We start from the raw sequence: 22218 nt of genomic DNA on the forward strand, positions 1-22218 counted from the left end.
CCCTCTCTCTCTGCCCCTCCCCTGCTCACACTCTATTTCAAACCTGAAAATTAAGAAAAAAATAAAAAATAAAAAAAATGTTCCCTTTATATTTTTAATGATTTAATGATTTACAAGTATTTTGAGGGGAAATACAACTTCTTTCTTTTTGTTCTCTCTTGATTATCTTCTCAGTCTCTTTAAATAGCCATAAACGACTAATTGGTTGAGTTATGCATCTTTGTGATAATCTAGTCATGGGCTGAGTTTCTTTCTTAAGATAAAGCCCTTGATTTTCCATTTTTACCCATCTTGTGGGTTTCCTACTCTTCAATCCCCTCTTGTTGACGGCTCAAAACCACTTCCTCTTTCAAGTTTGCCTCATTTCCTGTCCATTCATTTTCCTGGCTTTGGTTGGCAGGTCTTATTTATTTAAAACCATAATATATATATATATATATATATATATATATATATATATATATATGTGTGTGTGTGTGTGTGTATATGTATATATATGTATATGAAAATAACTATATATGGTATATATAAGATATATGTGATATATATATATGTGTATATATTCTTTTCTTTCTAGTCCTGCATAACTGAGACAAAACTTTTCATTTTTCCTTCCTAAGGGAATTTCCTTCCATCTGGAGATTATTTTTGAGTATGTGTGGTTTAAAAAATTGTTTTTTGGTTATTGTTTAATGTTTGTTTTATTTATTTGTTTATCTAAAGATTATTAAAGAACCTGTGACTCATAGAAGGCATTGTGTATTCAGATATATTTTATGCTCATTACCTAGGATGTTTACAGAATGTCTTCCACTGCCCCCCCCCAGGAAGTTCAAAGGCAGCTGCTTTGTACACCTCACCTGCTGCCATTACCCAAATATAGACAAGTCCAAGCACCACCGACACCCTGCACAGAAAACAGGAAAACAGATGACAAAATATCTCACTAATTTTCTTCTTAATGGTCTTTCTTTTAAAATTATTTCCAGCATAAATTTGAACCTTTTGTTTTTCTAATAGGTAACAAATTTCCAATATTCACGCTGTTTAAACTCAATTCTTTCCCCCTTCATGCTGAGTTGGATTAAATCAACCAATTATTTTTGTGACATGTAAGCATGGTCTTAATCTATATGTTTACCTTACAACTTTCTTTGTAAATGTATAGTTTTGATGATTTGCTCCCAGTGGAACAGTAAAGCTCAGATTGGATTTAGAGAAAAGGAATAAAGTGTTCCTGCTGTGAGCCTCAGGCTGCTGCGAGGTTAGTTTGATTCATCAACAGATGAGGACAGTCCAATTTGTACTAGGTTTCTATTATCTATTTGTAGGATTTCTTTCTTTCTTTCTTTCTTTCAGTAGCTTTCATGCTCAACATGGGCTTGAACTCACAACCCTGAGATCAAGAGTTGCATGCTCTACTGACTGAGCCAGCCAGGTGCCCCTGTACCAGATATCTAAACGCTTAAGATTACCTATTTATTTAATTTTTTTTGCAATTTGTCTCATACTTAATCAGTATATAGCTAAATATATTGCTTTCTGACAAATTATTATTTATTGAAAGCCTATCTGGTCCCCTGATGAGGGGAAAATAAACTCATAGTATGAAAGAAACAGTTTTGGAATAGAGTTTTCTAAAGAATTATAAAGGTACTTACAGGTTTAAATGTTGGTATAAATGTTCTATTTGTTTGGCAAACTAATTTCCCATCTGCTTTCCCCTTAGTCCTGGGAAGAGACTAAGAACAGGTGGTAGAGATTGAGAAGATGGGCAGGGAAAATGCATCCAGTATAGAACTAATATTGCTAATATTACAGTGTCAATCTAACAGATATTTATCAAGGCATACTATGTGCCTGGTACTGACCTTTCTAGGCTCTTAGGAGTCAGGGACAAGAAACGCACTTTCAATGAGCTATGGAGTTATATAGCAATAGACAGTAGGAAATCTGTGACAGAATGTAGCAGAGGTTGGGATCGCAGACACACATGTGAGAATCATTGGGGTGTATACAGCCTGTGCAGTGGGATTGTGTTTCCAGAAAGAGTGGCTGATTAAGAAGCATATAGGAGGTGAGGAATCTGGAATACTGTTCAAGAGGTTTGATGGTGAAGGGAAAAAAAGAGCGCAATTGCCTGAGAGGTAGGTGAGTACTTTTTTTTCCTTCAGAACTTGAGCACATTTTGGGGCTTGAAGTAAAACCCAGTGAAAAGGAAGATAATGACAATCCAAGAAAAGGTACATCATTGATGGGGTAAGCGTTTGGAGGAAGTGGATTGGGATGTCTTCCTTTTGAGACAGGCTGGAAAAAGGAAAAGTATAGTGGACAAGGGATGAACTTGAGAATGGATAGGAGAGAATTAAGGTTTATCTTTATTTTCTGGAAAGAGGAAGTCTTCTGGGAGTAAAGGGAGAGCGGGGAAGGGAGCCTGAGGATACTGATGAAGGTGCAGTAGTTGCTTTGGAGAGTGGACAAGGCAGTCACCGAGCATGAGAAAAGGCTTGCTAAATAGTGCTGAGTCCAGCCCAGTCTGGAGCTCATTTGTTTGTAGTGGAGCCAAACAGACAGCTTTGCTCTCTCTTCTACACTGTTGGGACGCCTGCAGGGATGCTATTAAATACCAAACTGTCCTGATCATAAGACTCAACTGGAAGAATATATTGAGAAGACAGGATTTCCATTCAGTCTTAGTACATTCTCATTCAGTGGGTCTGAGGTAGGGAATAGAATTTTCTATTTTTCTAGATCCCTTAATTTTAAAAAAGAATATGTTGCAGTGACTACAAAAATTGTTTTAAAAGGAAGGCTTTTGATAAAAGGTACAGAAACTCAAGCTGAACCACACTAATTTAATGAATCCTTAATGAAACACAAATCTTGATGTTTTTATTTAATAATGGACTAATTATAGTTGGGGGCAAAAATGGCAAACAAAATCAATTTACTCTATCCATATATTTTCTAGATCTGTTAACTAGGAATCTAAAGTCTTTTTCTAAACTGAAATAACCCATTTGATTTAATTCTCACATGTAATTAAAACGTGCCTTCATGTTGGGACTTAATAAACTCTAGAATGGCAATTGCATGGTATAATGAGGAATTTTAAACTTTGTTGCAGAAGATATGATTGAGTACATAGAAAATCCAAGATAATTTAAAGATAAATTAATTTAAAGAGTTTTTTTTTCTTTTAAGTTTCTGGGTATAAAACAGTGTGGAGGTTCCTCAAAAAATTAAAAATAGATCTACTCTATGACCCAGCAATAGCACTGCTAGGAATTTACCCAAGGGGTACAGGAGTACTGATGCATAGGGGCACTTGTACCCCAATGTTTATAGCAGCACTTTCAACAATAGCCAAATTATGGAAAGAGCCTAAATGTCCATCAACTGATGAATGGATAAAGAAATTGTGGTTTATGTACACAATGGAATACTACGTGGCAATGAGAAAGAATGAAATCTGGCCTTTTGTAGCAACGTGGGTGGAACTGGAGAGTGTTATCTAAGTGAAATAAGTCATACAGAGAAAAACAGATACCATATGTTTTCACTCTTATGTGGATCCTGAGAAACTTAACAGAAGACCATGGGGGAGGGGAAGGAAAAAAAAAGTTAGAGAGGGAGGGAGCCAAACCATAAGGGACTCTTAAAAACTGAGAACAAACTGAGGGTTGATGGGGGTGGGAGAGAGGAGAAAGTGGGTGATGGACATTGAAGAGGGCACCTGTTGGGATGAGCACTGGGTGTTGTATGGAAACCAATTTGACAATAAATTTCATATATAAAAAAATAAAGTTTCTGGGTATAAGACAAACATATCGAAGTTAAGAGCTGGTAATAACCAATTAAAAATGTAAAAGAAAAAAGATTCCATTCATAAGAACAAGACAAATCCATATGAAATTGGGTTTAGGAATAAATCAACAAATATGTGCAAAAATCTTCATGAATAAAAATGACAAAATGTCATCAAAGAGCATTAAAGAAGGCTTGACTAAATGAAGAGATATGCCATGCTAATGAATGAGAACAGGGCTCCTGTCTACAATGACTCAGGATGTTCATAGCAGGAGGCTCCTAACTAAAGAAGGGTTAGCAGAGGTCAAAACAAGCCTGTGCTGCATTCTTCTCTCATGTGAGGCTGGCTGTAGGAAAGGGTAGCTTTTCCTAGTTTGCACGTAAATGCTGTCTGGGCTAGCAGCAATCTTAGATGGGAAGATTATATCATAAAACTATCGGCCTCATAATAATCACGGATTCACTGTTTTTCCAATCAAAATCCTGACATTGTTTTTCTGTGGGACTTGACATAATTCACTTTATGGAAGAGCATTGGCTAAAGAATATCTAAGACAATTTGAAGAAGAACCAAGTGGGAAGACTTTACACTCCTGATGGCAGAAATTCTTATTTTTTTAAATGTTTATTTATCTTTGAGAGATAGAGTGGGGGAGGAGCAGAGAGAGAGGGAAACACAGAATCTGAAGCGGGCTCCAGGGTCTGAGCTGTCAGCACAGAGCCCAACATGGGGCTCGAACTCACGAAGCGTGAGATTGTGACCTGAGTTGAAGTCAGATGCTTAGCCAACTGAGACACCCAAGTGCCCCCAGAAATTCCTATTAACACTATAATAATTAAGACAGTATGGTACCAATAGCACAGGGATAGACAATAGACCAAATGGAATAGACTAGAGAGCTCAAAAGCAACCTATTCAAATATGCAAACTTGGAATGTATCAGAAATAGGCACATGTTGGAAGAAATGCAAAATAAATATTGCTGGAATAATTAGTTATCTGTAGGGTAAAGGATGGATTCATGGCTCATAGTCCACACAGAAATTAATTCCAGGTTGTAAAAAGCCTGTGCTAATGTCCTTTTAGAAGAACATGAGGGAGAATATCATTATGAAGACAATAGCAAGGAAGGATTTCCTAAACCAGACACTAAAAACACAAACCAGAGAGAATAAGATAGTTACATCTGACTTCATTAAACTTTAAAGCTGTTCTTCAACACTGTAATCCAAGGGAAAAGACAAGCCACAGATGGGGAAAAGACAACAGAAATGTTTTTATCTGAGAAGGATTCATACCTAAAATTGACAGATAATGCCTATATATCAGTAAGAAGAAGATGTATGGAGAAAGGATGTGAATTCATAGAATAAGAAACCTGACTGGCCAATAAATATATGGAAAAGTGCTCAACTCACTATTACTTTGATAAATGTAAATTAAGGTACCATTTTCTACAGATCAAAATAGACAAAAATGTATAAGTGGGACAATACTTAGAGTTTCTAAAGATGTGGGAGGAAGGAAGTTCTTATACTCTGCTGGTAGGGTGTGAATTACACAGCTTACCACCCCCCCCCCCCGCCCCCCGCCGTCCCCCAGAGAGAAATTTGGCAATATCAAGTGCAGATGAAGATGCTCGCACTTTGCCCCAATATTCTATACATACACTCTAGAGAAACTAATGCTTATGACCCATATACATTCACAACAGCATTGATTAGAAGAGCAAAAGAGGAAATAAGTGAGAGGCCCATTAACAAGGAGACAGATAAATTGTGAGATGTGTTAGAAGTAAAGATATCCGTTAAAATGAATACACTAGAAATACATATCACACATATACATGATATACATATACATGACATATACGTGATCTACCTATCTGCCTTAAGCAAGCTGCAGAATGACAGGCAAAGTTGTCAGAAAATATGCATAACAATGCTATTAGTTATACATGGATATATGTATTGATATTTACCTATGTTGTAAGAATCTAAAATGACTTATAGGAATAAATACCGCTTTGAGTATAGTGGTGCCTAGTCATGTTGTGGGGCAGGGTAGAGGGGGCTACAAATGTGGCTGTAATGTTTTGTTTAATCTTTTGTTAGCAAATATGGTATATGTTAAGATTTTGTTTAGCTGGATGGTAGGAATATATATTCTTCACTTTATGTTCTATATGCTTGAAATTGTTCATAATTAAAGAAAACACAGACATAGGCACAACCTTCTTATTAGTGGCAACACATCTCACCTCTTGACTCATATAAAGTAGGAAACAGAGAAGAGGGCAGAAAAACTTTGTTGAAGACATTTCAAATATCATGTGGATGATAGGCCTGGTTCACAGCAGTACCTTTTAACCTTGATTTGGTACAAAACACATTCTTAATCAGTAAATAAGAAAATCTACCTAATTAGTGCATTTCCCAGGGAGCCTTATGTTATTAGTCAGCAAAGACTGTAGCTTTAATTGAAACAGTGATGCCATTTAATTGGAACACCTGAATGAGATTAAGGGGTGCTCAGTTAAGGTCAATTTGTTTCCCCTGTGCCCAGAGCCTTGCTGGGTCTCTGCCTTCTTGCTGGCAACTTCTGCCAATTGAGATGTATCTGAGCCAAATGCTTTTACTGTCCTTCATAAATCATTTAATGGAATGTTTTAAATACAGATTCCATGTATTTCCGAATGTATTCTGAAAGACATTGGCATGCTGATTGTACTGATAAATTTAGAACTCATTATATTGAAGCACTAGACATTTGCATTGCTTTTAATTTGTTACTGACCCAACGGTTTAATATGTATAGATTAAATGAAATAAATTAGTAATTGTTTTGGGACTCAATAATGTATTTGGTTGGTTATATCTGTATTAGTCAGGGTTCTCCAGAGAAACAGAACCAACAGAAGAAAGAGAGAGATATTTTTTTAAATAAGGAATTTGGAAAAAAAAATAAAATAAAAATAAAGAAAGGAATTGGCTCATGGGATTATGGAGGCTGATGAGTCCCAAGATCTGAGGTCAGCAAGGTGGAGACCCAGAAGAGCTGAAGGCTAGCTCCACTATGAAAGCCAGCATGCTAGAAGCCCAGGAAGAGACAATGTTTCAGTCCAAGTTGAAAGGCAAGAAAAAAAACAATGTCCCAGCTCAGGGAAGCTAGAAAGAAGGAAATTCCCTTTTGCTCAACCTTTTTGTTTTATTCAGGCTTTCAACTGATTGGATGAGGTCCACCCAACATTGGCGTTGGCAATCTTCATTTTTTATTTACCTATTCAAATATTAACCTCATCCAGAAACACCCTCACCGACACATCCAGAGTATCTGGGCACCCCATGGCTCAGTAAAGTTGACACACAAAATTGGCCATAACAAAAATCTTTCTACTCAAATTTAAGATCATTTCACAAGGCTTCCTGACAATATGGTTTTTATTACCAAAGATTATTTACATTCCTCCATTAATAAAAAAAGGAGTGCTTGAATTCTTCTATAAAAATCAATGTAGTATTTTGTAGAAAGAAAAACTCTGCTAAAAGCACTGACACTGACTGGGGTGCCTGGGTGGCTCAGTTGGTTAAGCGTTTGACTTTGGCTCAGGTCATGATCTCACTACTTATGAGTTTGAGCCCCACATCAGGCTCTATGCTGACAGCTTGGAGCCTGGGACTTGCTTCAGATTCTGTTTCTGTCTCTCTGCCCCTCCTCTGCACTATCTCTCTGTCTCTCAAATATAAAATAAAACATTTTTAAAAATTGACATTGATTTATTTAAAAAACTTTTTTTAATGTTTATTTATTTTTGAGAGAGAAAGAGAGGTGAGCAGGGGAGGGTTAGAGAGAGAGGGAGACACAGAATCCAAAGCAGGCTCCAGACTCTGAGCTGTCAGCAGAGAGCCCAACGCGGGGCTTGAACTCACGACCCGTGAGATCATGACTTGAGCCAAAGTCAGATGCTTAGACTGAGCCATCCAGGTGCCCCCCAAAATTGACATTGATTTAAAAAAACATTTTACAAATGTTCTGTTACTAAGTAGTTTTATGACCACGGGACAATTAATTTCTTGATCTGAAAATAGGAGGACATTGGAATTTATTATTATGATCCCACCTAGCTCTGGAGGTCTGTAACTTTGATCTTTCCATTAATATGTGGAAGTTGGAATGTGATTGGCATTGGCAGATCTGTGCTACCGTCCAGATGAAGTCAAGTTGCTTTCTTAGGGATATTGTGGAAGGCAGTCCCAGTTATTTATAGTTCTTTTTCATATTTAATTTCCTTGGTGCCTGTAATGACTAGTTTAGAGTAAATGAATCTCACCTGTGAGGACTGGACTCCAAACAGAGCTAAACTTAGAAGGTTTCAGGACATTTGTTAAGGACCATGTAAAATCACTTTATAGAAGAGCAATTTCCATAGAAAAAATGGGGTTTCCATAGAACTTGATGCTATCTAAATTTTTTTTTTCAATGTTTTTTATTTATTTTTGGGACAGAGAGAGACAGAGCATGAACGGGGGAGGGGCAGAGAGAGAGGGAGACACAGAATCGGAAACAGGCTCCAGGCTCCGAGCCATCAGCCCAGAGCCCGACGCGGGGCTCGAACTCACGGACCGCGAGATCGTGACCTGGCTGAAGTCGGAGGCTTAACCGACTGCGCCACCCAGGCGCCCCAAACTTGATGCTATCTAAATAGTTATTTCTATTAGAGAGTTAATGGGCCTTTTTCTGTCTCCTTTTTTAGAGCATCACATATAATCGCTTTGGATAATTTTTCACTAATGTACATTACACAAGAATATTTTAATTTAGTGATTAACTATTTTGCTGGCAACAGATTGTCAAAAAAGCATGTGATGAGCTGTATTTTAGACTGTGCTAGATCTGACTTTATTATTGGAGATACTTGGGTTGTTATCAAGAAAATTGTATTCAGAGGACACAGTGCCTGACTGAATTAAGTGGATAGGAATGAGAACCATTTTGGCAGTTCTTAAATTCTTGTGAGGATAAGTTAGAGCATGCTAAAATAATTTTCACTAATGAGTACTTTATCTGCCTTGTAAATAGTCTCAGAAAGTTAGCTAGCCTACAGAAATGTTAACTGGTTTATGAAGTTCTACCTGCACCTTCCTAAGCCTAGCATTATCATCTTTCATTTTCCTAGCCAAGTCACTCCTACTTATCGTTACCCATATACCCAGACTAACAAAACACGTATCTGAGCCCCAAATACAGTTCTCTAAAAAATGCACTTTTTTTTACACGAATGGTATAGATTCTTGAGAGAGAAGTAGAAACTATAGTGGAAAGCATTTCAAGCAAATATACTTCTGTGTGAGGAAAAGAAAAATGGAATGAAAGAAAAAAAGAATATAATTAGGAAAATAAAGAGAAACCTGGAAGAGACACCAGGACCTATTGTGTTGGAAGGGGAATCACTTAGTAAAATTCCTAGGCTTGTTGCCTGGTTTATTTTAAGTCTGGCCTGATTTCTTTTAATGTGCATATTGTGTTCATTTATACGGTCGCAATCTCAAAGCAAAGAATATTTTCAGGATTCTGGAATAATCTGAGAGCCTCTGATAAAATATGTGCAAAAAATTTTAATAACTATAATTAGACTCAAAAGGAGCAAAGGAAATCTCATTTCAGTTTGTGAATTTCAGCTATGTATTTCTTCAAAACCAAAAAAGGCTGTCTAATGGGCAACCATGATTCCTTCTGAATTCATACTTCTTGTGATGCTTTCTGAAAAAGTAGCTGTGTCAGATGGGTTTAATTTTATTTTTCACACACTTTCCTCTCATATTTATGAAGAAAAAGACAGCCAATCTGCAGCTTCCTTTGGGGACATTAGACAGCTTAGAGAAGTGGCAAAATAAACAAGATTTATTCTCATCAGATGTGTCATGGGAAAATTGGAAGCATGCTGTGAGGTAATGGCAAAATAATCTTGAAAATTTCCAAGCACGTTTTTCCAAATGAAATGAAATTTAAAGTTAGCTTTCATCTAATTATGGCTAAAGAAAAATGCGTACATAAAAATGCAGGTATATTTATATACATATCTATCTTCCAACAATACTATTATAATTTCTTCCTCTAAAAAAAGAGGAGGGCAGACTTAAGGTCTCAAAGTTCTAGAAAGCTGTTCACTGGAATAGCTGACCACAGGGATTTTAAATTTTCCCTTGGATAAGGTAATGGGCATTGGAATGTATAGCACGGTAGTGTTTTTCCCTTTCTTGGTGTCTCCTCCATTTCTCTTACTTTTATTAACCTGTGAGCGTATTGTTCTACTAAATCCCTAGTATAGATGGGCACCTTAATTTATTTCGGTGCTGTGGTCATTTGTAGAAAACATTGTTCTTATTTCTGCTGTTAACCTTCAAAATAAACCTGCCAGTTATTTTACCAGAAAAAGATGGGTTTTATTCAGGAATAGCAGAGAATTGCAATCTGGGACAAGCAAACTATGGCAAAATCATAAGCAAATCCACTGAACAAAGGGGAGAGGAACACTTTTTTATAGAGGTAAAGAGGAAGTTGGGAAGGCTGTCATAAACAAAAAATCCATTGGAGTAAACTGGGAGTGGAAGTAGAGTGGTTTTTCATTGGCTGAGTTGTGACTTTCTCCCATTGGCGGGGCTATTGCTAGGGGAGGAGGAAAGCTTTTCTTCTTCCTGTTGGGATAGTAAAGTAGTATCCATCAGCTAAGTCCATCTATTCCTATTGGATTTGCAATTAATGAAGAGTGGTAGGGTTTGAGAGTTCCCCTGCCAAACCTCCTGACTCTGTTTTAGTTAGGTTTTCCTTTTTGAATTTTCACACTGTTCACCCACTGGAGTTGGTGTCTGGCCCTTACATAGCATCTGTAAGTACATGCAGATTCATGGAATGCTCTTAACAGGTCAAGCTTTGTGGCCATATTAAAGATACTGGGCCCATTTTTAGAACAGGGATTGCAAAAAATTGAAGGTCTTTAATAGTGCAAAGGCAAGTATATTGCAAGCCTAACTCAGAGTTTTGGATCTCTATGAGTTTTGGAAACGAGGAAACTGTTCTTTGTTTATTCCTAAGCATGTCTGTTTTCTATCCAGAGGGTCCTGGCATGATTTTGAAATATTTAATATAAGCTCTTGGGAGAGTTCTATGTTTCTCTTCTGGGTATTAATATCTGAAGTAAATCATAGAGAACATAAGTTGGTTTATATATTTCTTGTTTTTAACACAAAGTAGAGTTCCTGCCAGATAAATTTCAGAGAGTTGATGGGATTAAGGCTGCCCATGAAGAATTTTTTACTTTTCCTTTGGAATCTGTTCAAAAACATCACTGTGCTTAAGCACACACACACACACACACACACACACACACACACACACACACACCATTTAGTTCAATTATGGAGAATCCAATTTATCCCCATTCTCTAAGGCATTTACTGGAAGAGAGAGTCCTTGGGCATTATTCTGTGTAATTAGATTTTTGCACCTTTGTATTGTGAATTGGGATTTCTGATTTCTCCACCCTAAGGTGCACAGTGATGATGCTCAGAAGCCTGAGACTATAACTGATGTTATAATTCATCAGGACTTTTAAACTTTTATAATTTAAGAAACTCTGGGGGAAAAACAATAGTGAGTATTATACTCTATTTTATAAATATTTAAAATACTTTATTTTTTAGAGCTACTTCTCTTATTCCCCCAAATTAATCTTTTTTTGTGTGTAATGTTTATTCATTATTGAGAGACAGAGACAGAGTGCTAGTGTGGAAGGGGCAGAGAGAGAGAAAGGGAGACACAGAACCCGAGGCAGGAGCCAGGCTCTGAGCTAGCACAGAGCCTGACGCGGGGCTTGAACCCACAGACCGTGAGAACATGACCTGAGCTGAAGTTGGATGCTTAACTGACTGAGCCACCCAGGTGTCCCCCCCCCCCAAATTAATCTTCACCAGAAACCTCAACAGCGTTTATGAAAATGTGTCAAAGGTTTAATTAATCCTCTTCTAATGTCTGGATTTGGCCCGGTTTTCAGGAAATAGCCACTTTGTTAAAATAAATCCATTTTCTAAAAATGTTTGTATTTTTCTTCTTCATAGTAACAATAAAAATGTGACATCTGAAAATAGTGATTTTTGGAAGGTAATATAGGGAAAAAAACAAAGATGAAATGTTAAGTAAATAAAACTGGGCACAAAATATAATATTCTCAAACTATTAAAAAATAATTATAAAAAATATTAGAAGGAAATATAGCAAAATAATGTTTGGATTGTTTATATCTTTCACTACCTATCAGCTGTTTTTCTAAAAGTATTTGAAGCAGGGATAAATCTCTATATTTCAGAGAAGATTTTAGAATAGATTATAGTTGTATTGACAGTGCAGATGATGGGAAAACTAGAAATAATCCACTATAAACGGTATCTTTCAAGAAAGAAAACTAGTGATAAAGACTAGATTTAAGTTGAATCACTACAGATCTGGAGGTTTAGCAAAAAAACTTCTAGAATAAAAAAATATACAAATCAATTCAGACTTCATGTAAGTTTTACCTAGACACTTATATACTTCCCATGATTACAGACTGGTCAAGAAAAATAAACAAACTAAGGAAGGTGTTTGTTCGTAAATAATTCTCCACATCTAATTTCATGGACAAAATTCATCTAAAAGCTTAAAAGGAATTAATCAGGGGGCGCTTGGGTGGCTCAGTCAGTTAAGCATCTGCCTTTGGCTCAGGTCATGATCTCATGATTGATGAGTTTGAGCCTCTTGTCGGGCTCTGTGCTGACAGCTCAGAGCCCAGAGCCTGCTTCTGACTCTGTGTCTCTCCCCGCCCCCCTCTCCCTCCCCTGTTTGTGCTCTCTTTCACACTCAAAAATGAATAAACATTAAAAAATTTTTTTTGAAAAGGAGTTAATCAGTAAGAGTCTTTTTTTTTGAAAAAACAAATGAGTTGAGCTTTGAAAGTGTATAGTTTTAATAACAAATATTCAAGTTGAGAATTGGGCCTTTCTCCTTTCTGGGGACATTGGCATGGGTTTCAAGATTATGATGCATTGTACTTTGCTTTATTCTTAAATATTTACTCAACCATTCTTTCATTCATTCAACAAATATTTGCTAAGTACATAAATACAATATATACCCTTGGAGGAGAGATAAGCTATATTTAAACAGCTGTAGCAAAGTGGAGCACAGTTTTGGGAGAACACAAACGAAGGTGAGATTGTTTCCACCTGGGGAGAGCCAAAAAAGCCTCTGTTAGGGTTGGAATTTCCATCTGGGCTTGAAGGATCTGAAAGTGACTGGCAGGGCGTTTGGCGGGAGAAAGGAGGGGTGAAGGCGTGTACAGGGGACAAGGAGATTTCATTTGAGTAGGAGAGGTAGAAAATAAAGACAATTGGGGCCAGATCACAGGGCCTTTGGTACTGGGCTAAGTGGTTACTATTCTGGGCAATGGGGAACTGTTGAAGTTTTTATGAAGGTAGTGACAATGATCTTGTAGCAACGTGTCAAATGAAACTTGTCAGACCAGGACCAAGAGGATTGTACCTCTATGACTATGAGGAATGCCTCTTATGGTTTTCAAGAGTTCCCTGGGAGCATTAAGGGCAAGACTTGGATCTGAAGGACAATTTCCTACCCTACTGTCTGGGCCTTGTTAACTTGTGCTAGCTTTCTCTTGAGAGGAACCATGGTGGCCAGCTTGGACTCAGCCTCTCATGTTCTGCTCCGTCAGCCCTGGACTCACTCTGGCCACTCCCCAGAATCTGTCTTGGCCACACTGACCAAGCTTTGGCTTACTTCCCATAATCCTCCAGGCTCTGTGTATCAGCACTGGCATTCCCAACTCCCACTCTGGCTTTGACTTTTTTGTTCCTCTTTTGGAGCTGAGAGCTAGTATGCTTTTGGTGGTTTTTTGTTTTTTTTTTTTGTTTTGTTTTTGTTTTGTTTTGTTTTTTTTCTGCTGTGATTAATAATGCAGATTAAGAGACTTTTATGGTGTTGAAGCTGTACTGGTTTGGGTGGGGGCAACAGGGTGGATCAACAAATATTGTGGGAATAGAAGTGACAAGATCCAGGGGCGCTTGGGTGGCTCAGGCAGTTAAGCCTCTGACTTCGGCTCAGGTCGTGATCTCACAGTTTGTGGGTTCAAGCCCTGAATCAGGCTCTGTGCTGACAGCTCAGAGCCTGGAGCCTGCTTCAGATTCTGTGTCTCCTCCTCTCTCTGCCCCTCCCCTGCTCATGTACATGTGTGCTCTCAGTAACACGATGAGATTGCTCCTCTGTCTTCATTTTATACGAGGAGGGGAGTTAACTTGTGTAAGGCCCCACTGCTGTTGAGTAGCTGAGATGGCACCCAAAGCCATGTTTGTCTGACTCGAGAGTCCATTTTCCTAACCACGGTGGTGTTTTGCCCCAACACCAGGCTTTTATTTAAATGTCAAGATCCCTACTTAGGTGTTCCTTTGTTTGGGTTTAGATAGGCTTAATCTAAAATCGAGATACATTTTGGGAATCACTTGAGGTTCTTTTCCCCCTAGAACTTATGATAGTTAGCTGTTTCATTCACATTTTGAACCAGTCGTTAGGTTAATTACCATAGAAAGCTGTAGTCCCTTTTTTATAAATGCTGCCTGGTGGAAGATGTGTTGGTACTCAAATCACAGAAGCATTTTTTCTCATACATTGGGAGGGAGTGGTGGCATCATAACACCTCAGTAGAGGCAGGGCATCCTTGACTGAGGCTTTGTGATGTGGCAGGAAATCAAGTTTCAAAGCTTTGTAGAGCTCATCATAAAATGGCATCCACCTTCTTTCATTTAAATCCAAGTGCTTGCAAGAGTGCAAAAATTAGTGTCATAAATTAGCAGGCTGCCCTTCTGCGAGACAAAATAGTGGTCACTTGGACCCAAAGGGCAGATTTTGTTAATTGTTTCTATGTTTCGGTGAGGTGAGGCTCATTCTCATTGTGGGAATTCCTAAAGATATCCCACTCCTATGTAAGAAAATTATAGACAAGGATATAGAATTTTATTTCTTATGCACTATATAAAAGCTAAAAAAATATTAACCAATTAGATAATTATAAAGCCTAAGTATATTAAAGTATTATACAAATACTGATTAATAGTAATACCATAGACTCACAGAGCAAGCAAAAGCATGCTGATTCAAATTATAGGAGCTTTTATTTGCATTTCTACAGAACCTATTATTAGTGGGTCTCAACACACCTTTCAAGTAATAGTTATTAAAGCCCATAAGTATGACCAAAAAAGGTCATTTTATTGAGGGAATAAGGAAGAACTCCCCCTTTCCTCATACAGAGTAGATCTAAATGCCTGATCTAAAGTAGGATACTCTATAGAAAGAGTATTCATACACTATGGGTGTCTGGGGCTATAATTCCATGCGTATAGAAGTTGGCAGCTATGAATTCAAGGTTCTCATATTGAGTATCTCAATCTAGGTGGTTAGAACTCTTCACTTATTTTTGAAATTTTATATGCATAATAGCTCTAAACAAATCTTGCCAGTATATTTTAATATTTCTCTGTGACTATATCAAATTTGAAAACAAAAATTATGCGAAGCTCACATGAAAATATTTTAAAATATTTTGGAATTGTTATATCACATTAATTTTTATCTCAAGATAATATCTTATTCCAAGGACTAACAGCTTGTAAGCACAGCCAGTGAGACCTGTGTTTATTTCTCTACTTTGTAGCAAGTCCTTGAAAGGTGAGGATTTCTAATCTGTCTGGGAATATTCCTTTGCCTTTTCTCCCCTATTTCTTTTTCTCCTTTCCCTCCTTTGCAACTTAACCTACTCTCTAAAGCTAATAAGCACAGGTTGGAAAAGTTCAAGAATATTTCTAGTGCCTGACGCTCCTCTTTCTCCATCTTGAGTCCTCAAACTACCCCTCTTCCCCCCATGATTGATCCTAAGCTTCATTTTCTTCTGGTGCTAAGTCATCATAATGCAGTTGTTGGTCACTATTGTAAGGCAGCTGTACTTCCAGGGTTGTACTTCAATGTCATGTAGATTTCAAGAAAAGCATGAACTAGTGAGTACTTTCCTTTATAGTTAGGGACACTGGACCCTGGAGAGAATGAGGGACTTGACTGAGAACATCCAGCTGATTTCTGTCTCCCTGGAATTGGGACCAAAGCTCAGGTCTCTAGACTCTTAAAGTGTTTTCCTCTACCTCATAGTAATTATATAAGGCTTTGAGTCACACAAAAAATTTAAACCAGAAACATAGGAGCAGAACTAGAAGAAACAGTTGGTCGATTTTATCCAGGGCTGTGGGTCAGTGAGATGAGGTGGAACCTCAAGGATCGAAGGAAGAATGGAATGATGTGTGTGCAGAGTTGAAATGGTGGCCCCTGGGATTACTGCGTAGGAGTTGGATGACTGGAGGTAGAGGGGAATGAAGAACAAGCTGGAGTGGAGAACCGGATAAGGTAGAATGGTAGTCATATAGGGATTTAGAAGGATGACTGAGTTTATAGCCAAGGCAATGGGTTGTTGACGTAAGATGAAGAAAAATTCTATTGGTTACTGGATGGATGGTCCTTAGGGACAGCAGAGACTCTCAAGATGACGTCAGAAGGGGAGGGAGAGATACAGGCACATATGGCATGTTGCAAAGTTCTCAGGAAATGTGAACTAACAAATCCCTGGTAAACAGTGGTATTAGTGGGGTAGATATGTGTCTAGTTTGTAAGAGATGCCACATTTCTAAATTCTAATTTTCTTATTTTTTCTAGGGAAAACTGAGGCTACCATCAAAAACTTCAGTCCCTTCTATAGTCGTCAGTACTCTGTGGCCTTCTGCAATCATGTTCGCAGTGAAGTGGAACAGCAAAGAGATTTAACATCACAATTTTTGAAGACCAAGGTAACCCGTGGACGTTTGGTTGACAAATATCTCCCACTGAAGAATGCTTTATAACATACCATGTTTCAGAAATAAACAGTAATTTGAATGGCAGTTCAACAAAATCTGTCCCTAAGAAAAAAATCTGTTCTCAAATCATTTCATGCTCAAAAAACGTTATTTGCCTGGAAGTTAGAATGTGTGATTCCTTGCTGATGGTGTAATCCATATGAAAAGAAACCTAGCATGGTCAGTTTTATTGTTTTTCCCACACTGATGCTTTAATATCAGGAAATTGGACTTGCTGTTGTGAGTTCAATAAAAAAAAAAGTCATAATTTCAGTGCCTTGGACTATGGGCATTTTTGTTTTGGTCATTCATCAACCGTGATCTTCTCTTCTAATCCCCTAACTTACTCTTTCTCCCTTGCTCCATCATAATAATTACCTACAACCTCAACAAATATTTATTGATAACCTACTATGTGCCAGGCCCTACTCTAAAAATTGGGGATCAAGACAAATTCTCTGCTTTCCTGTTTATATTCAAAAGTAGAAGACAGTAAACAAATAAATAAACATATATCAGGGGATATCAGGTGCTAATGAATGCTTCCAAGAAAAATAAAGCAGAAGTCTTATTTTAGAGAAGATGGTCAGAGAAGCCCCCTGTGGAGGTGAAATTTGAGCAGACACTCAAGTGAAATAAGAGTAGGTAGGCTGGGTGAATATCTGTGGGATAAGGAGCAACAAGTGCAAAGGCCCTGCAGGAGCCATAAGCACATCAGGAAGGCTATGTGCTGAGAGCAGTGTGAGCAAGAGACAAGGGATGATAAGTGACTACAGAGTGAAAGGGAAAGACCAGACCATGTAGGAGCTGTAGACTGTGATAAGGGTTTCTTTTTTTTTTTTCTTAAGTTTATTTATTTACTTTGAGAGAGAGAGAGAGAGAGAGAGAACGCACAAGTGGGGGAGGAGCAGAAAGAAGGAGAGACAGAATCCCAAGCAGGCTCCACGCCCTCAGCACACAGCCCAGTGCAGGGCTTGAACTCATGAACCTGTGAGATCATGACCTGAGCCGAGATCAAGAGTCAGATGTTTAACAGACTGTGCCACCCAGGCACCCCAAGTGTTTTTATTTTAAATGTGAAGAGAAGTTATTGGAGGGTATTGAATACAAAGTGACTTACAATTTTAGGCGACTTCTCTGGCCTCTCTGCAGTGAATAGACTATGGAGAGGGATAAGAAGGGAACTTGGAGACTGGTAAGGAGGACCCGATAGCAGGGCAAGAGAAGGGTGAAGGCAAACTGGACTTGGGAATCACGAGTTCTCTTTTGACCATGTAAGTTTGAGATGGTTATTTGATTTACACCCATGAAAATATTGAATGGGTAGTTGAATTCTCTCATCTGCAGCTCAGTGGAGAGGTAGAAACTAGAGAATAGATATTTGGTAGCTGTTAGCTTATAACTGGTATTAGGCCATGGGACATAATAAGGGAGAGTATCAATAGAGAAAAGAAGATATTCCGCAACCAAGCCCTAGAAAAGGAAAAGGATCCAGCAAGGTGGATGGACAAGAAATAGTCTGTGCAGGAGGAGAAATTCAGGAAAGAGGAATGTGCCAGAAGGCCAATAAAGAAGGGCTTACAAGAAAGAGGGAGTGATAAACAGGTCAGATACTGCTGAGAGGTTGAGTGAATTGACCAATAGATTTAGCCACATGAGTGTGTAGGGATAACTGAGTGTTATCCCCATAAAACAGTGATTTTTAGGGAGTTTGTTACTCACAATGTAGGAAGTTTGTTAAAAACGCAAAGTTTGGTCCATAACCCCCAGAGATTCTGATATAGTAAGTCTAGAGTAAGGCCACATTTTAACAAGCATATCAATTGATTTAAGCAGCCCAGGTTAAAAAAAATGCACATAAAACTATAGAGTTCAGCCTATATATCGGTTCAATCTCATTTAAAGAGAAGAGTGAGATTCTCTCTTACCTGTTAATGAGGCAAGATAGGAAACTGCCTCTTTATCTGTCAGGACAGAATAAATTCAGAAGGCAATTTAGTTCATCCCTTAGCCAATTCTTACAAAGATTAGCATATCTATCTTTTCCATATGGTTCATGTAAATTTTGCTTGAGAGTGGAGGGATACGTTTCTAGAGGCACTTTGGTTTTTTTAATAAAGGGAAAATAGATGTAAATTCAGTGACATGTGCAAGACAGGAGGCCCATTCCTATATTCTGAGATAATACAGGAATTATACCATGAGACAGGATGTGAATTATTCCCTACACAGTTAACCCAAAGGGAGACCTAACTGAGAATCTAACAGAGACTCCCCTACAGCACGTATGTCACCAGGGTTAAGGAGAAATCCTCAGACTGTTTACTTAAGTACAAAGGTAGAACTGAGGTTTGCTGGCTTGCCTGCTCGATCTTCAGCCAGAGGGCAAACAAGGTCTCCTTGAGGAGCATGGGGATGTGTTTACAGCCAGGATCCTCAGGGCTTTTGGATCTGGGAAGCCCATTGAACACTGATCCTCAAGACTACACCTGACAGTGTGATGAACAGGGGAGCAGCCTTTTAAATCTCCTATTTTTGGGCATATTCAAGGTATTGGGGTAGATAGCCACAACTCACACTTAACTACCTCACTCCCTCTCTTCTGGAGTTTATGACGGATTCATTAAGTGCCACATATATACAAAGCACAACCTTATTCCTATAATCCCGATTCTACCATCTACTTCTCTTGTTGTAGCCTAATGGAGGGAAATGGAAGTCACAAAAATATCAATAAGACAAATATTTGCATTTGGTCAGAGGGAGTAGGAAGGGGAAGTGTGGAGGGAGGTGGGGAAGCAACAATTTTCTCAGGATCTCACAAGATCTCAACTACCACAAGATAGTTTCCTAAAACAGTCCTTGAACTGCCATGCACAGACTTAGTTGGTAGCATGCTGTGTTATCTTTTGTTGTAATAATTAATTATATTCACCTTATTTAAAGCCACCACTGGAGCCTGGAACTGTTCTGTATGAAGCAGAGCTATCACAGTTTGCCGAAGACATAAAGAAGTGGAAGGAGCGGTACATTGTGGTTAAAAATGATTTTGCTGTGGAGAGCTATGAGAACAAAGAGGTAAAATATTTCCTAGTTTTCACTGGTTCTTGCACCATTTTCAAACATGGGCCGGGTTGATTGACATGCCCTCTCCTTTGAGACTGATTCGGTCAGTAAGCACTCACTCATGCAGATACTCACTTCAGTTAACATGTTTACTGAATGCCTGGTATATGCCAAGTGTCCTAGAAGGTTCTGAGCATATAACAGCAGCTGAGAAAGATGCTTGCAGTCTAGTGGGCAAGGCAGACTTGGAACAAGTAATTGCAAGTGAGCCTGAAGATAAGTTACACTGAATGACCAATGCAGGGGCCTTTACTCTGATCATTCAGCTTCGAGATCTTTTTCAGTCACTGCCTGATATCTCCCCCTCTCTGCTCAGTGTCTCCATATCTTCCTACTGTTAAGCCTCCTATGTGACAAGCGTCTGAGGAGTTAACTTACTAAGACTATGACTGAATTTGCCTGGTTGCTAAGAATTCAGACATTTCCATACTTTATGCCGCTTACACTTAATGGATTTCATTTAACTTTTTTCTGCTTATCATATTATTTTCCTATAAAATAATTAGATTATTAGCTAATATAAAATGTCTGCAAACTACAGAGAAAATGAGGTAACGTGTAAAGCGCCTAGCACCTGAGAGGACTTCAGTCTTTATTGGTTCCCATTTTTTTCCCCATGGAAGGAAGTAATTTGGCCTAAGAGGAAAGAACCCTGGGCAGTGAATTTGAAAAACTGAAGTTTAGGTTGGGCCTCAATTAAAGTGGAGAGTCAGGCTGAATGATCCCATTGGTTCCTTCCAGATCTCGCACTGTACACATTTTTAGTTTACATCGATCCTCAAGCTCCTTTTGAAATGAATGGTTACTGTTCAAACAGTTCAAGGTAGTAACAGGTTTAAAACTGCTTTCTTGACTCAGTTCAAGAGTACTTGGCACAACCTCCATGGATACTTTGAGTAATACTTCTGATGCTAAATCATTAGGAAGAGGCTTTAGACTGACAGGTCAATATGTTTCCTTTCCATTTCTGATGGAAAGTAGAAATAAAATACAGTTCAAACTTATTCCACAGGCTACCAGGCAATGCTCAAGTGCTCTCTTAAGTAGTCTTACTCTTTCAACATTCATTAAGCTAATATCTTCTCTGCTTATTGCTTATCTATATGAGGACTTTATTCAACACCTGATTTGCTCTCAGAAGCACATTGTCAATGCACTACATACAATAATGATAATAATAACAAATCATCTCATATTTTGGATGGCGCATTACAATGTTCTTTCAAGGAAGCTTGAGAAGAGGCAGTTATAGCATCATGGTTAATATAATGCACGTTGAATCACACCTTTGCCGGTTACTAGATATGTGTCCTTGCGTAAATTGTACATCTCCTTGAGCCTCATTTTTCTCCTCTGTAAAATGGTGAGCATGATCCCTTCATCACAATGTTGTTGTGAGCATCAAACAAATGAATGCATTGAGGTACTTAACATATGGCCAGGCACTGGCGGAGCCCAATGTAGGGCTGTGGCGGTTTGATTACTGCTAACTAATTGGGAGAAAACACAATAGAGTTTGCTCTTGGATTTATTAGGGTTTTCACCACATTTGGTGCTAACTGAAATTTTAATTTTGGATCAGATTTTGGTGGGTTTTTTTCTTCCTCTTTTCATTTTTTCAAGCTTGCCCCTTCCACTTGCGATTTATGGACTGTATTGTTTGCTTTGCTTGTCATTTTTTAAAAATGTTTATTTATTTTGAGAGTGGGAGTGGGAGAGGGGCAGAGAGAGAAGGAGAGAGAGAATCCCAAGCAATCTCTTTGCTGTTATGCATAGCCCAATGCAGGGCTCGATCCCACAAACTGTGAGATCATGACCTGAGCTAAAATCAAGAGTTGTACACTCAGCCGACTAAGCCACTCAGGTGTCCCTGCTATCGTTTTCAGTTTTATTTTTATTTAAAAAATTATTTTTCATAGTTTTTATTTTTGTTATTTTTTTAAATGTTTTTATTTTTGAGACAGGGAGAGACAGAGCATGAGCAGGGGAGGGGCAGAGAGAGAGGGAGACACAGAATCTGAAGCAGGCTCTAGGCTCTGAGCAGTCAGCACAGAGCCCCACGCGGGGCTTGAACTCATGGGCTATGAGATCATGACCCAAGCCAAAGTCAGACGCTTAACCAACTGAGCCACCCACATGCCCCTTTTTTTCATCGTTTTTAAATAAACTTGCTCAGTTTGTTAAGATATGGTCACTGAATTTGATAATAACTACATATTTTTTTAAAACTTGGAAATTTAAAAAATGCCCATGCAGTTTGCCATAATTCCTCAAGGTTTTAATAATATCCTGTTTTTTAAT

The 22218-nt window shown here is 38.3% G+C and overlaps 1 protein-coding gene across 1 annotated transcript in view; it reads left to right on the plus strand.

The window, feature by feature from the left end:
* NIBAN1 (niban apoptosis regulator 1) overlaps positions 1–22218 on the plus strand; it is a 151122-nt gene that overhangs the window by 46990 nt on the left and 81914 nt on the right. The window contains exons 2-3 of the mRNA XM_042924492.1: positions 16613–16743; positions 19738–19869. Coding sequence (XP_042780426.1) covers positions 16613–16743; positions 19738–19869 — 263 coding nt within the window. The remainder of the gene's footprint in view (positions 1–16612; positions 16744–19737; positions 19870–22218) is intronic.

The sequence above is a fragment of the Panthera leo genome, chromosome F3 (assembly GCF_018350215.1).
Source record: "Panthera leo isolate Ple1 chromosome F3, P.leo_Ple1_pat1.1, whole genome shotgun sequence".
NCBI lineage: Eukaryota > Metazoa > Chordata > Mammalia > Carnivora > Felidae > Panthera > Panthera leo.